We start from the raw sequence: 15,818 nt of genomic DNA, 5'->3' as shown, positions 1-15,818 counted from the left end.
TCATCAAGATATTTAGTGCAGGGTGTTATCAGTATGCTGACGATACCCAAATGTATTTCTCTGTGCCAACATCATCAGGTGAAGGAATAAGATCCCTCAGTACCTGCCTGGAGGCAGTCATGGGCTGGATGAGAGATGACAACTGAAATCCAAATTATTTGGACTGAATCCAAACACTGTGCGGGAGGACACAATGGTAAATCCCTCCTATATTCTACCAAAAGAAAACCACAGGGCTCTGTGGGCGCCAGGAGTCAAAATCAATTTGATGACACACTTTACCTTTTACTTTACTTATTGTGAGGGGTTGGAACTCAGGAGACAATTTTATTCTTCCAGTTCTTGATGGGTTCACACTTCCCGAGAAAGAGCAGGTATGCAGTCTGGGAGTACCTGGATCCTAACCTCTCCCTAGTATCCCAGGTTGAGGGGTTGGCCAGAGTGCTTTCTATCAGCTTTGGCCAATATGGCAGCTGCATCAGTTTCTTGAGATAAATAACCTCAGAACAGTGGTAAATATGCTGATAATCTCAAGACTTGACTACTGCAATTCTCTCTATGTGGGCCTGCCTTTGTATGTAGTCCGGAAACTACAATTGGTACAGGATGCGTCAGCTAGGTTGGTCTCTGGATCATCTTGAAGAAACCATATTACTCCTATGCTAAAAGAACTACATGGGCTACCAAGAAGTTTCCAGGCAAAATACAAGGTGCTGGTTACAACCTATAAAGCCCTAAACAGCTTAGGCCCTGGATATTTAAGAGAACGTTGTCTTCACCATGAGCCCCATCGCCCATTGAAATCATCTGGAGATGTTTGTCTGCAGTTGCCACTGGCTCGTTTGGTGGCTACACAGGGACATGCCTTCTCTGTAAGAACATAAGAACATCCCTGCTCGATCAGGCCCAAGGCCAGGGACATAGCTAGGGGAGAGGGGGCCCGTGTTTGCCCCTTTCCTGGGCAGCCCCTCAGAGTGAGGGAGATAATGAAGAAAACAGGGAGGGGTGGATCTGGGCCCCCCGGGTTATTTGAACCCATCTGCTCAATTATAGCTACACCCCTGCCCAAGGCCTATACTGTTTCACACAGTGGCCCACCAGATGCCTCTGGGGAGCGCACAGGCAAGAGGTGAGGGCATGCCCTTTCTCCTGCTGTTGCTCCCCTGCAACTGGTACTAAGAGGCATTGTGCGTCTGAGGCTGGAGGTGGCCCACATCCATCAGATTAGTAGCCATTGATAGACCTGTCATTCATGATTGTCTAAGCCCCTTTTAAAGCCATACAAGCTGGTGGCCATCACCACATCCCATGGCAAGGAATTCCATAGATCAATTATGTGCTGTGTGAAAAAGTACTTCCTCTTGTTGCTCCTAAATTTCCTGACCTTCAGTTTCAAGAACCTCCTGGTTCTGTTGTAAGAAAGGGAGAAAACTTTCTCTGTGTCCACTCTCTCTACTCCATGCATAATTTGTATACACCCCTTGGTTGCTTCTTTCCCAAAGAGCCCCAGATGCTGTAGCCTTGCCTCAAAAGAAAAGTGCTCTTGGCCCCAGATCATCTTGGTTGTCCTCTTCTGCACCTTTTCCAGTTCTACAATATCCTATTCTGTTGCTGCCCCAGGACTCTGGAATGCACTCCCTGCTGCAATAAGACCTTCCCCATCTCTGACAACTTTTAAAAAGTCCTTAAAGGCTTATTTTTTTTCACCCAAGCTTTTTAACTTGACTGTGGTTTTAAATTGTTTTAAGGTTTTCATTTTTGTCTTAATTTGTTTTATGTTGTTGTAAACCTCCCAGAGATGGAAGTTTGAGGAGGTCTACAAATTTGATATAAATAAAATAAGGACATGGTGGAAAACAAAACATTCTCAGCATACCTTTTCTCTTGCTCTTATGCAAATAATATCATGCATTTCCCCCACTCAGATCAGGAGCCAGCAGCTTGCCATGGAGTGGGAGGGGGAGTGGAGAGTGAGGAACGGGCTACTTCCAGTGGGCCATCCTCTTGCATCCCCCCCCCCACTCAATTATAACTATGCCCCTGGCTGGAACTAACCATACATTCAAGAGTGTTATCCACTTCTCTCTTTCAATATGAACTGTAAAATCTGTGCTATAATGAGGTTTATCTTTACCAATATTTAGGTACTGTTCAACAAGGATAAAGGAAGAAAACCACATGAAGTAAGCAGAAATGCTGCTTTTAAAAAGGTACAAGGTCCCTCTGAACACATGCGCACACACACAAGGACATACAACCTCTGCATTTATGTTCACTTTATTGAATACAACCTCAGACCAGACAGCTACAGCTGTGAACAATTTTTTAGAACAGGCAAACTTGTTTGCATTTCAAGGAAATAGGGAAAAAAATTCTACATTGTAGAAAGTACTCATAATTGTCACTATCCACGTTCAGTCATGGAAACCACAACTGCAAAAATGCAGTCTAGGAATTTATAAAGCCTAATTCAAGGGAGGCCTATTATAGGCAGTAACTGGATCTATAAACAGAAAAAGAGGTTTTTGGATACACCAATTAAATATCTTGCTATATTATTCTAATTCTGTGATCCACTGGGTCACTGTAAAAGATAGTGAAGTGTTTGTTTATTCAGCCAAAGCACTGAAATTCCTTTTGAAACTAGGTTCCATATGTGATGCAGCACCTATGCATAGAAAGATTATTCTGGCTCCACACTAAGTGAGCAGAATTCATTGTGATTCACTGCTTATAATATGACCTAAACATGTCTGCTTTAAAAGCCTACGCCATGGATTGTCTAATGGGACTTGGCTGTAACCCTAAACAAAATTATTTCTGGATAAACATGGATAGGTTTGAAGCAACCAAGTTTGTTAAACCAACTTTTTAAAAGAGAAAAATAGATTGTGGTGCTGTAATGTTGTGAAATGAAGAACATCCACTATGTTCTATGAACTGTGATGTTCAGCTTTTAAGAAAAATGAGCAAGTTAGTAATCAAATGAGTAAACTGAAACAAAAACAAAAAAAGCAAGAATACATCACTGAGAGCACCAAACTGATCTTAACAGCAAATAGTTAATCCATTCCTTACAGTCCAGAAGAACAGTCCCATCAATATCTTCTACACCAGTATTTTGTAGTACCTTGAAATTTTCCCCTCTAAAGGAACATTTCAAACAGTTTACAGTGACAAAAATGTATAGTAGTTACTTGCTTGCTGCATTGGATCCAGAGGTCCACCCTCACCGTAGCCCTTTCGTTGTGAGGAATGAGGCTATTACAGCACTCAAACCACAATATTCTGTTGCTGGGAAATGAGAGTTCTTCCACAGGGTACTGTATTGATTCGCTATTGCGACTGTTGTGTTCAATGTGGTTGCACAAGTTTTGTGGGTATTATGACATCACTGGGACACAAGTCCTGTATCCATCATTCAGAATGCTGAATCACATCAGCAGTATAATATTTTAATTGGGCTTTAGTTAGTACAGGAAGATCTTCCTTGGTTCTGAACATAGAAAACTGTTCAGGTGTCAGGACCACAACAGGTATGACAGTGGCAGACCTGTCTTTTAAATGTGTGTCTGCTCCATTCACATATATAATGGCAAGTCTAATTCTAAGATCAAAAGAGGTGTAGGGAATGAACCCCCTACCTCCAAAGCGGGCTGGATCCCCATAGTGGTTGCACAAGGTACCCCACAAAACCTGCCAATTTATCCCTCTTCCTGCAGCCCTATTACCTACTCCACATTGTTCCAGAGAGTCCACTAGCACACAGATTTTCAGGGGGCTGCAGTGGGAAGAGTGGGGGTGGGGGGCTTAAAAGCCCTGTTGCACATACTGAACTCTGCTAGATCCAACTCATTATGTCCCTCTAGGCATTTCCCTCATAGCTAGGCTCAGATCTTTCAGGAGAAAGATCAAGGAAATGAGCCAATTTATGTCTGTGGAAAATTAAATCCAAACCTCCCTTTCTCACATACCAAAAAAAAAAAAAAAAAAAAAGATTATCTTCACTGTTACTATTTTTGACAGTGACCTACATGACACATTTATGCAGCTGAATGCTCAGGATTTTTATTTCATAAAAGTGTATTTTGAGATTTTAAAAATGAGGCAGATATTTATACCTGATATCGATACTCTTTCAAGAAATCCTTTATTCTTGTCGGTAAAGGAAGTTCCTGGATCTCATTTGTGTATCTGTTTATAGCTATTCTACAATGGTGCTGTAGAGATTGAGTTGAATGGTAGAGTGGTTTATTCAAATAAAGATGGACTGTTCCATTGGAAGGAATTTCAGAGAGAGTTCTTCTATCTCTGCACATAAGAACGTAGTATTCAATCAGGTGGACCACACTCTCGAACTGCCGGAGCCTTGATCGGACACAGATAATAGAATCCAGTCGGAATTTACCATCTTGAAATTCTATGCGCAAGTTGGTAGGTCCTGCTGATGTTTTTACTGAAATAGTAAGCAAATACTCAGAGTGTGAGCTGTCTCTAACCAAAAAGGTCCCTTCAGATGTATCTTGTAATCTCTCTTTGGCTTCTGCAACACTCATGTTGCCCCAGTACCATCCTGATAAAGTGGGAAACAAAGTTACTCAAGTATCTCAACATTAAAATAATAGTTTGTATATTCCACTAGAAACAAGTACAGGAGACCCTTTTTATCCACAGTTTCACATATCACAGTTTTATTTATCCACAGATAGGTCAAGAGACCTAGTTTCTTTCTCTGCGGCTTGAGTGGCCAGAAATGACTTCTGATGTTATTTCTAGCTGCCATTTTGAAGAACAAAGCCATTTTGTGGCTCTTTTAAAAAGAAAAGAAAAGAAAAGAAAAGAAATTAAAACGAAAAATAAGAGGATTTGGGAGGACTTCCTGGAGAACCAGGTGCTATATTTCTACCCTTATTTCTGCCCCCCCTGCTTTTTTCACAGTTTTTTTTAAAGCTTAAGGAACCTAATTCCCCAGTCACCATAGGGCTATGGCCTCTTAATTCATGGTTTTGTTATCTTCAGAAATTGGTGGGAACGGAACCCCCGCAAATAGCAAGGGCCACATGTAATGTACACTGCCAAGATGTTATCTATTTTGGAGAATTTTGGTGTGAGACATTGTGATCCATGAATAGAAAGTTGGAGTTGGTCCTAGGAGACCCCAGGGTTCAAATCACTGCTGAACCAAACACTTACTAGGTGGCCTTGAATAACTCACTGTCTCTTACTCTTAGTTTCTCATCTGTAAAACAGGAATAAGGGTGACCCACCTCAAGGACAAACACAAGAGTGATTTGCAGATTAAGGCTGCAATCCTAGGTACACTTACTTAGGAGTAAGCCCCATGAACACTGTGGTTTACTTATGAGTTAGCATGCACAGAACTGGGTTGCATAAGTGTTATATAAATGACAACAGAACTTCAGTCTATCCCTTACTGCTAAGTGGCCAACAGTACAATCCTAAGCATGCTTACTCAGAAGCAAGTCTCACTGAATCTCAATGGGGTGTAAGGTAAAGTGTGCCGCCAATCTATTTCGACTCCCGAAGCTCACAGAGCCTTGTGGGTTTTTTTGGTAGAATACAGGAGGGGTTTACCATTGACCCCTCCCGCACAGTATGAGATGATGCCTTTCAGCATCTTCCTATATCTCTGCTGCCCGATATAGTAGCAGCAGTACTTCCCAGTTAAGTGTTGCTTAAGGATTGCAGCCTTATTCTGGTAACTACCTGCAAAAGCAACTTTATTCACAACCATTCTGATACCTAATATTCTATGTGGGAAGCATAACAGCAAAGCACCATTTTATTCAATTTTCAAACAGAGATGCAGAAGTACTTAAAGTCAAAGACAGCAGACAATATCCAGACTAAGCACCACTGAAATCAATGAGATAAATTGGTCATGACTAAGTCCCATTGAAATTAATCATGACTAACTTAGTCCAGATAGTGCCCATTGCATTTTTTTTAGTGTGCACCTCTCTTTGACAAAAGAAGTCATAGAAAATGGAGAGAAATAATCTCTGATATAACTTTAGATGTTCCCACATCAGCAAGAAATTGTTTTTATTTTTTGTTGTCTATAACATTTTACCATTTCATAGCAAACATTAGATTTGCCTTTTTAGTACAAGTGTTATATTATTGAAGCTCCAAACAATTACCAGGTCAATGTATGAAAATGTTAGCAACATCTCTTTTTAAATGCTTTCCTTAGGAGAAACGTAGGGATTAACAAGGTACAAAATTTTATGATAATTTCTTCTCCAAGAAAGACAGAGACACAGAGTGTGCTTGATTGCTACACGGAACAGATTAAATTGTTTCTACTCGGAGGACTGCTCTGTTTTCCTAGAAAGGCTTCAACAACTCCCGATCTCCTGAGAAGTCTGCCCTATATTTTATAGCCGTTTAATTTAGAGCCATCTTTATCTTCCAAACAATCTTAGTTTATGCGACATCGTATAATCTACACTCAATCGTATCTCCCAATTTAACATTTGGAAGACACGTCATTGCAGAGTTGAGTACTACCACAGAAGTTTTCAGAGCTTAAGACACACGAAGTCTGGATCTGTCGTTTCCGTCTCCTTATTCGTAACACTTCAGAATATGATCACTATATACATGATTTCGATTTCTGCCAGATCGAGACAGTAATGAAAACCTGAAGCTGCTTTCTAAGGAGCCACCGCGAGTTAAAGGGGGAAAGACCAACACAAAAAAAGTAATCCAGTCCCTCGAAAAATATGTCCACCTTGGCCGTTCTTGAAGCTATTCGGATCTAACGGCGCATCGTTAGATCCTGCTACGTTTAGCAGGATTTGTTGAGACACACCTCGATTTAAACAATTGCCCAGGTCCCTGATGTTACATTCAACCCTATGTATGCTGCATAAGGAGTTCCTCGTTTCTTAAGCCCGATTTTGTAAGTTTTCTCGAAGCAGTGTTTCCAACCCAATCAGCCCCGGGGTGGCTTAATTAATCACGCGCCGCTGGAAAGAAATCGTTCCGATTCCAGGGAGCCAAGTCAGCTCCTACTTGCTCCCTTTAATCGTCCGGATTTTATAAAGCGGTGGGTGTGAGGAGGGGGGCGGGGGAGCGAAAGGGAAGGAAGAAGATCCAGGGAGCTACTCCGCTCCCCGCCCCAAGAGACTGTCCCCAGCACTGGCTTACCTGAGCATCTCAATTCCCGCATGGCAAAATCCAGGCGCTGCGCCTCGGAGGACTCCGTCACAGCCCCTCCAGCCTCCCACTGGGCCTCAGCCCCTTCGGTACCGTCCGAGGATTCGGCTGAGCGCAGGGTCATTTGGGGGCACGGGGGAGCCACGGCGCGGGGGGGGGGAGCGAGAGCAAGTGGCGCCTTGCTTTTAAGGAAGGCCCTGGAGGCTGTCAGAACCCATCCGGATCGCGGCTGCAGCCACCTGCAACCCTGGAGGGAAAAGAGCCAGCAACCAATTAGGAGTCTGGCGGGACCCGAACTTACTTACAGAGCATCCCCTGGAAGAACCTCTCGCGATTTGCCCTGGCGGAGGATTTCCGTCTCACCCGCTCCCCTCCTTCTCCTTCCCCCCGGCGCCTAACGCAGAAGGGGGATTGCCCACCCTAGAAAGGCGAAGGCTCCTCGCCGGACTCTCCCCACCACCTGGGCCCGGCCCAGGAGGATGAGAGCCAGCAGCTCATTGTCTGGCTTCAAAGTGAAGCGCTTTCTCTTCGCTTTCCAAGAAGGCTGGAAGCCTTCGAGGAAACACGCGGTGGGCGGCCCCACGGGCGAGCAGCGAGCCGTGTGCAGTGCACACCACCCCGAGTCTTACCTTCGCCTCCGCAAGGAGCAAGCAGGCGTGCGCACCCTCCCCCTGAGGGCCCCCACTGACGAGAGGCGCGCTTGGTTGGTTCTTGTTTTAATTGATTTACGCGGGGAGGCCAACAGGAGCGGAGAGACGGCCGCCACCAGCCCGGCTTTTGTTGCAAGGCAAAAGGCATGGAAAGCAGCCGGGTCCCTCGGAGGAAGAGAAGGCGGGAGACGGCTTGCTTGCGCCCAGCAAGGAAGGCGAGCTCAGGTTATTCTTCTCTGCAAGGGTTGTTACTACCAGGGGCAGGAACTATTCATGTGACGCCGTGACGCCGAGCAAACAACAGCAAACAATCCTAGCGGGAGCGATTCTCTCGCTGGCGCTCCCCGCCGACGCGCGCCCGCGCTGCGAAAAGGGAGCAGAGGCAAGGCGGACATGGGGCGGCGGGGCACATGGGGACGAGCCCCCTTTGCATTGTATTTATTTGCTCTGCAGCAGAAATTGAGGTCGGCTGCTGTTGTCCGCCACCGGCGGGGGGGGGGGGACAGTAGAGAGAAAGGAGGCTCCCCGCCCCCGCCCCTTGCTTCACATACAACAGGACACCTCACAAACTGCACTGAGAGGATGCACCGGCAGCTGAGTCGGTGCTGCACTGCTTTGCTTTGCAGCCGAGGGCGCCCCGCCGTCTCTCCTCCCGGGTCCCGTCCCTTCCCTGCGTGCAGCTCGCTGGTAAAAATGCAAAGGCCGCTTTCCAAGAACTTTCCAGGAACAGGGTCACGTGACAGCCCGGCTCCCGCGCCTCCACTTTAAAAGGGGCCTGTCTTGCAGCAGCCGCTGCTTCCGCCGCCCCCCCTTTCCCGCCCCTTTCTTCACAATAGGGGCGGGGGGAAGTGGTGCGGTTGCAAAAATAAACGGCTGTCGCCATGAATAGCAGCCTGGCCCGCCCGCCTGCCTCCTTCCTTGCTGAAAATGGTGATGGCTACCGCCGGGAAGCCGCCCAAGCCACCCAGAACCAGTTGTTCTGACTGACGGTTGAAAATAAGAGACGAGACGCGATTGTGCGTTTGCGGTGGGTGGATGGATGGATGTGGGGTCGGGGTGTGGGGAGACAACGCGCTGCGCGGAACCAAGGACTGTGCATGATGGAAAGGTCAGGTTGTGACTTAGGCGCTCTTAATACTCGCTGCCCCTGCACGATGCGAAATAATGGACAACGAGCATGTAGATCATGAAGTGCGAATTGCACGCACACACACGTGTATTGCTGCTGCTGCTGCTGCTGTCTGTAGCTGGCAGAAGACCCGCGTATATACACTAGCAGGACCACGGTTGCTTGTGCAGCTTCAGTATAGGGACACCGTGTGTCAAAGAAACGTGCGTGTAGTTGTCACATGATGAACATGCTAGGGGTTGCCTGTGGAAGTGTTTTCCTTGTATACAAAAAGGAATAGATGGTAGCGACCACTTAGGGTTTGCACCACAGAGTTCTTTGGGCACAGAGTTCTGTGTGAAAGCACGTGGGGATGTTGACTGTTTTTGACTAGTGAACTGAGCTTATGGAAGTCAGTGTTCTCAACAATATATAAGTTTGATTACTATGATGAGAATGTGTTTGTTTTGGACAAAATGGAACAATTTCCAGTAGTTAAGGCTACAATCCTATATGTACACTTACTTGGAAGTAAATTATATTAAACTAAGTGGGACTTACTTCCAAGTAAACAAGCTCAAACTGGCAGCAAACAATTAAGGTAACTGTCAGTGACACCCAGCTCATTTATTGAACAAAATGAGTTTGCATTGAAACTAGTGTAAAGGAAGCACTGTGTCCATGTGCATAAATAGCCATTCATTATCTTCCTACTCAGAGGTGCTCTTACTCCACACTCCCCATCCTCTTTAGTCTGTCCTGGGTGGTATGGTTCGTGCCCTCAAGAACCTACATATTTAAAAATGGTGCTTAACTTGGGGTGGGGGTGGGGACTCCAAAGGCCTTTAGGCCTTTCCAACATGTATTTATACTAGTCCTTGAACCCATTTTGGACAGGGGTTCTGAAACTTGGGTTCCTAGATGTTGTTGGACCACCACTCCCACAATCCGACATTGTGGCTGGGGATGATGGGAATTGTAAACCAGCAACATACAGGGACCCAAGTTTCAGAACTCCTGCTTTAAGAAACAAGAGCTCTGTTCTGTTAAGGACTTCGTGTAATGGTATATCACTAATAAGAGCTCCTACCCTAAGGTGCTTCTGAGCATGTATCATGTATCAAAGTTTGGCCCCTGAATAATAAAAAAGGGAAGACAGGCGAACGACCTTCAAGTGTCAAAGGCCTTAGGCAATGAAAATAAAATACTGTCAGATCAAAAGACTAACTCTGTAACAGCAGGGAAGCAGCATAAAAGTAAATGGGTTAACTCATTTAATGAGTTAAATGTGGCAACCTGCTATGAATGTAAAGAAAGCCCTATCAAGATAATACTGTTCAGGTTTACAATATTAAGACCCAGTAAGTTCACTGGCATTCACTTCCAAGTAAGTGTGCATATAATCAAAGTCTTAAGTTGCAATCCCAGATGCTTCCAAATCCAGCATAGGGCCATGCCATATATATGAAGCACTTCCATGTAGGACAACTCTTATTATGGCTCCTTACAATGACATACAAATCTATTTCACTGCACACAAGAAGGGTGACTAGCACACATCAATCTCGTTGTGGATGTTGCAATATATCTGCATGTAGGAAATGCAAGATCTATAACATGCTTTGCATCTTCTTGTCCTTAAGCTGGTAAGAGGGTGAAGTCCAGGTTATGTTGGTTTTAGCAGATGTGATTTCCAGAGGAAAGGACATTGGTAAAATCAAATTGTATTACTAAGACTGAGGAAACTGAAAGGCTTGGGTTTATAACTTTTAAAATAAAGGAACCAGATTTTTTTTCTGGAATTAGCTTCAGGGAATGTACAATATCGATCTTATGTGAGCGTAACTAGTTATCAGTTTGTTTCTGGACTAAATGTGAACTGGTGCTTACCTTTAAAAACCTTTATGGTTTAGGTATACTTGAGAAAACATCTTCTCATTTAAAAATTCCCAGTCTTTAAGACCTAGCTCGGATAACTTTCTGATAGTTCCGTAACAGGTTAGTTGCCACCATGGAATGGGATTTTTTGGTAGTGGTCCCAAATTATGGAACCATTTGCCTATTGAGGTCCACCAGATTTGGGACCTTATCAATTTAAAGTTGAAAAGATTTTATACAGCCACACTTTTTATGGTAAACATGCCTGTTTTGGTTTTATTGGTTACTGTATTTGGTTTTTTTCTGCTTATCTTCTTCAGATAGTGTATCAATGTTTTAAATTGTATCTTAGTTTCATTTTTGTTCTTTGCCTTGAGAATTGTTATATTGAAAAAGCAAAGTGTACACTTCTTAAATAAGTAAAATACTTTATGAATAATAAACCTTTCAAGGAATCAGTGGGATTTGTGTTCTGAACTAGTTTTATCTGTCTGCAAATAAATTGTTTTTAATCTGTAAGGCTATGGCTATACTTACTTGAAATCAACGGGGCTTGCTTCCACTAGGGCTATAATCCACATCATACTTACTGGGAAACAAGTCCCATTGAGCTCATTGGATTTACTTCTGAGTAAACATATTCAGGGTCAAGCTTAAATGTTTTTAGAATTAAAGTGGAAATAAATAACTTGAAATAGTCCCCCCCCCAGCTGAAATCAACATATAGAGAATAATATTTAACTAGCTATTTGTACAGTTCAAGAGGCCAATGGTGCAAAGTGAAAATGGCCTTGTGGGCTTCCATGTTTATAATGCTTCATTAAAATCAGATCAGTTTTGCTTTGCTAAAATGCAAAAGGGAAAATTTAACATTTCATTAGGTTTGAGATAGTAATCAACATGCATGGCTTTCTAGAACAAACATATAATCACCATGCATGCTTCCTAGCACCTGGCTAGTTAAAGTTATAATAAGGATAAAGGATGTAAAGCCTATCCTTTTCCTGTTACTACTTATTATCTTCAAACTGGGGACCCAATGCTATGCACAGTCACTTGGGGATGAGTTCCATTGAAGTCTGTGGGGCTTACTTCTGAGTAAATGTGCACAGGATCAGACTGCATATTACATGAGTGAGAAGGGCAATACATGTCAGTATGTGCAAAAGCTAGTTCTAGGGTGTACACATTCTAAACTCGTTACTACTCGCTATTATGAGAGAAAAATATTGCTTATAGTTAATTTCAAGTAGCTGTAAAGTGTTGACAACCAGACTCAATCAATCTTATTAAAAACATACTTTTTTCATCTACTGTGGACAACAATTCTATAAATATTTCTGAGGAACTCTCTCCTTCTTGGTTAGTGTCATACTGTGTTGGCTGTGGGTGCATAAAGTCTGTTTTCTTGTTTTTAAAAGGAGAACTTGATTTTTGCTATTTTTAAAAAAATAGTACTACTGATTGTTTAGGGATTAAACTAGCTCCTTCAGAGCTGCATTGGTCTGAAAAACTAACAACTAACATACACTAATTTTTAAAAAGATTTTTTGCTATTAAAATAATCCACATGATGGGAGCAAAGCGATTGCTGGAAAAGATGGCATTTAATATGGTTTAATTTTAGACATTTTAATTTTTCCATCAGAGCTTCTGATTCATCTTGAAAATATTCTGCAATGAGTTCTGAGACAAATTTGTTTATATTAAGTATTTGTGGTATGTTGTCTTCATCTGTTTTGTTTATTAATAACTTTGATATAAATTGGATCCTAAGACTTTAACTTCTGCTGCTACATAACTAGTTTCTCACAATCTTCTGCCTAAATTCTTGAGAAACCCCTCCAGATAGCTGCTGAGAAGATGATTATAGTGTCACAAAAGGAAGATTATTATTTCAGGTGGCAAGCACATAAGAAAATACAGAGGAAGTTCTAAGAAGCACATTGCTGCTTCTGAAATATAATTATAGAACAAACCATATTGCATATGTTGTATTGATAGGATCTTTTTGCAACCAGACTACATTAGGCAAATTATAGGATTGTCAATTTTTAACTGGCATAATCCTGACAACAAATTTTTTTTTTCCTTTCCCCTTTTGCAAGAATTGAAGTACTAGCATGCAGAGGACAAAGGGATCATTCTAGATTTGTAGCAGCTGACAGATTCGGTTTCTTGATACACTGAGATTTACCAGGATTGTGTGGCAGTGTTATGAATACAATCCACTTATGCACAGGGCTAGGATTTTAACATAGCACTGTATATTTCAAACCTTTGGATCTTAGGTGTCCTTCTGACACTGAGTCCTCCAACCCAGGACAAACCATCAGCGTCTTTGGGGAATGTATTGAATTCTTCACATGTAGGTGTGGGAAGACAGCAGCAAGGCCATCTAGGCCAATAAATCCCTTGAAATTGCAGAGGAAGTAGATATTGCAATGTCCAACCACAGCTACCTCTGCAGCAGTGGTGGCTTTTACCTGAGGGCAGAGTGGACGGTACCCATCTGAAAATATCTGTTAGCCATTTTACCACTTCTTTCTGCTTTCTGTGGCCATTTCTTTGCCTGCCCCTGTGCCTCTTCCCTGCCTGCAGCCTAACCCCAGTATGTATGTAGGGTGGGTGATGGTACCTGAGTTCTGTTAACACCAATAGGAGCACACAGATTTGTTCAAATTTGAATATTAATGAGGCTGGGGCCATTTACAAGCCTTGCCTTTATTTTCAAGTGGGCAGAGCTTAAAACACCTTGAGCACCAATCAGAAGGCGTGATTGACTTCTCATGCAGCCGATCAGGGTATGCCACCCAGAGGGTGGGGAAGACTTTTTCTTTTAGCTACTTGTATTCTGTTCAGTAATCTTTTGAAGTTTGTTTGTTTGGACATTTGTCCCAAGGGGGATCCTGTAGAGAGTGTGAGGAGGAGTAATGAGGGAAGGAGAAAATGGAGGGGTTACTGAATAAACCTTTAATTAAATCTACTTAAGATTTCCTTGTGTGTATGAGAGAAGCAGCTATAAAACACTGCTCAGAAGAATCCAATCACCATTTTGCCAATATTGAAAGTTAACCCCTGCTAACTTGGCAAAGAGGCACCTTTTCACGTGGTGATTCTCTTTATTTAGCAGGGGGAGAGTAACTGGCCCTATCCACCCTCAGCACAGTACCTCCAGTGACTGTTGCTGGTGTATATCTTATGTTTCTTTTAGATTGTGAGCCCTTTGGGGACAGGGATCCATCTTGTTTGATTATTATTTCTCTGTCTAAACTGCCCTGAGCCATTTTTGGAAGGCCAGTATAGAAATCAAATAAGTAATAATAATAATTTTGGTTAGAGAGCAGGTTGGCTGACTGCTGGTAAGTCTGATCTTTTGCTGGCTTATTTGAGTTTGTTTGGAGCAAAAGAATACAACCTCTGATTTCTCTCTGATCTGTTTGCAAAGCATTATGGCCTATTTCCAAAATGAAATGCCATAAAACATTGGGAGGAACAGCATAATGTAAGACTGAACTAATTAGATAAGTAACTGGCATAAGAACCAGAAATTTTTAGGGCATTTGCATGGATTTCTGAGTCTAAATGGCTTTTCAAATAATTGCAGAAGTGGCTTTCCATGTGGGTGTGGTTGTATGTAGAGAAGGAATAGATTCTGTTGGAAGGAAAATAATTTTAAAAATCCATTTGCTATGCAGAGAGCTAACCAGGTTTTTCTCTGGATCATGGTGAGTATCTGTAACATTAATATGTCCACTGGGGGTTATGGTTCATTGGGCAAGGATCAAGGAAGTGATGGCTATTAAAAACATTTGTTGCTTGCTAGGAGGGACACCCAGACTAAGTGGTGGGCACCCAAGGTGGGCAGAGAGTGGCACCCAGCTGTTCAGCAGGCATGCAGTAGGGGGAGGGTGTCCCCATACATCCTTGCTTCCCATGGTGTCCTCTAAATTACAGGAGAAGGATCATAGCTGCAGCAAGCATCATTGAAACACCTGTAATTTTTTTATTATTTATGTATGCATTTTTGAAAGAGGCAGACAGAGCTTCCCTTGTAACTTCAGAATACATTTGTTCTCCACTTTTGTAGCTGGTCTCTGCTTTACCTGTGGCTTATACAGAGTTATTTGCTTTTACATGTATAGCTTGTGCTTCCTCCAAGAAGCCCAGAGTGGTATGCATGGTTACTATGAGGAAGGTTATGATGAGAGATAAGTGACTATCGCAGAGTCACCTAGTGAGTTTCATGGCTGAATGAGGATTTGAATCTGGATTCCCTCAGTCTAGTCAAGCACACTAACCATTGTACCACTCTGGCTCAGAGTTCTTTCTTCTTGTTTTTTATTATTTTTGAAATAATCAGGCAGACAGAGCTCTCCTGGTGACTTCAGAATGCATTTACTCTCCACAGAAGAAGCATTTTGTAGTCCTGTTAAGCACTATAAAGCAACGGATGCTTTCCATATTTCTCAGTATCTCTGCTGATGGCAATTGAGGTGTATGTGTATGTTTTGATACAACTCATTAGTTACAAATCTGCACTTTGCCAGTTATTGCTAAGGCACCTGCCTAGTCCTGGCTTCACCTCCACAGCTGCCCACAATTAGCTCCACCTCTCTCCCTTAGGGGTTGGAGCTGCTCTGGGAAGAGCATCTAGGTTTCAAGTTCCCTCCCTGGCATCTCCAAGATAGGGCATCTCCAAGTTCCCTCCCTGGCATCTCCAAGAGAGAGATTCCTGCCTGTAACCTTGGAGAAGCCACTGCCAGTCTGGGAAGATAATACTGAGCTAGATAGATCCACAGTCTGACTCAGTATATGGCAGCTTCCTATGTACTTGTGGCTCCACCATCACTTGCTGACCCCCCCACGTCCCAGGAACCACCAGCTGCCACTGCACTGCAGGGTTCTCTTCTGCCCCTTAGAACTTCAGTCACCTCTTCCCTTGCTACATCTTGTGCCGGGATTGTTTTATTCCTTTCTTGAGGCAGCAGTCGCTG

The 15,818-nt window shown here is 43.1% G+C and overlaps 1 protein-coding gene across 4 annotated transcripts; it reads right to left on the bottom strand.

Moving 5' to 3' along the window:
• Positions 1-2,261: 2,261 nt before the first annotated feature.
• On the bottom strand, positions 2,262-8,649 carry SOCS2 (suppressor of cytokine signaling 2). Of its 4 annotated transcripts, none has more exons than XM_053258291.1 (3): positions 7,815-7,949; positions 7,177-7,432; positions 2,262-4,573 (listed from the first exon to the last, which is right to left on the bottom strand). In XM_053258291.1, exons 2-3 carry the CDS (start codon positions 7,307-7,309, stop codon positions 4,116-4,118), a joined length of 591 nt encoding a protein of 196 aa, XP_053114266.1. In that variant the 5' UTR covers positions 7,310-7,432; positions 7,815-7,949; the 3' UTR covers positions 2,262-4,115. The 4 variants fall into 4 exon arrangements, with proteins under 4 accessions (XP_053114266.1, XP_053114265.1, XP_053114267.1 ...); XM_053258290.1 differs by lacking the exon at positions 7,815-7,949 and adding an exon at positions 7,605-7,808; XM_053258292.1 differs by lacking the exon at positions 7,815-7,949 and adding an exon at positions 7,605-7,808 and having other exon boundaries at positions 2,262-4,456.
• Positions 8,650-15,818: the final 7,169 nt, after the last annotated feature.

The sequence above is a fragment of the Hemicordylus capensis genome, chromosome 5, assembly GCF_027244095.1.
Source record: "Hemicordylus capensis ecotype Gifberg chromosome 5, rHemCap1.1.pri, whole genome shotgun sequence".
Classification (NCBI taxonomy): domain Eukaryota; kingdom Metazoa; phylum Chordata; class Lepidosauria; order Squamata; family Cordylidae; genus Hemicordylus; species Hemicordylus capensis.
The sequence above is the reverse complement of the archived record's forward strand: the minus strand, read 5'-3'. Positions and strand labels throughout refer to the sequence as shown.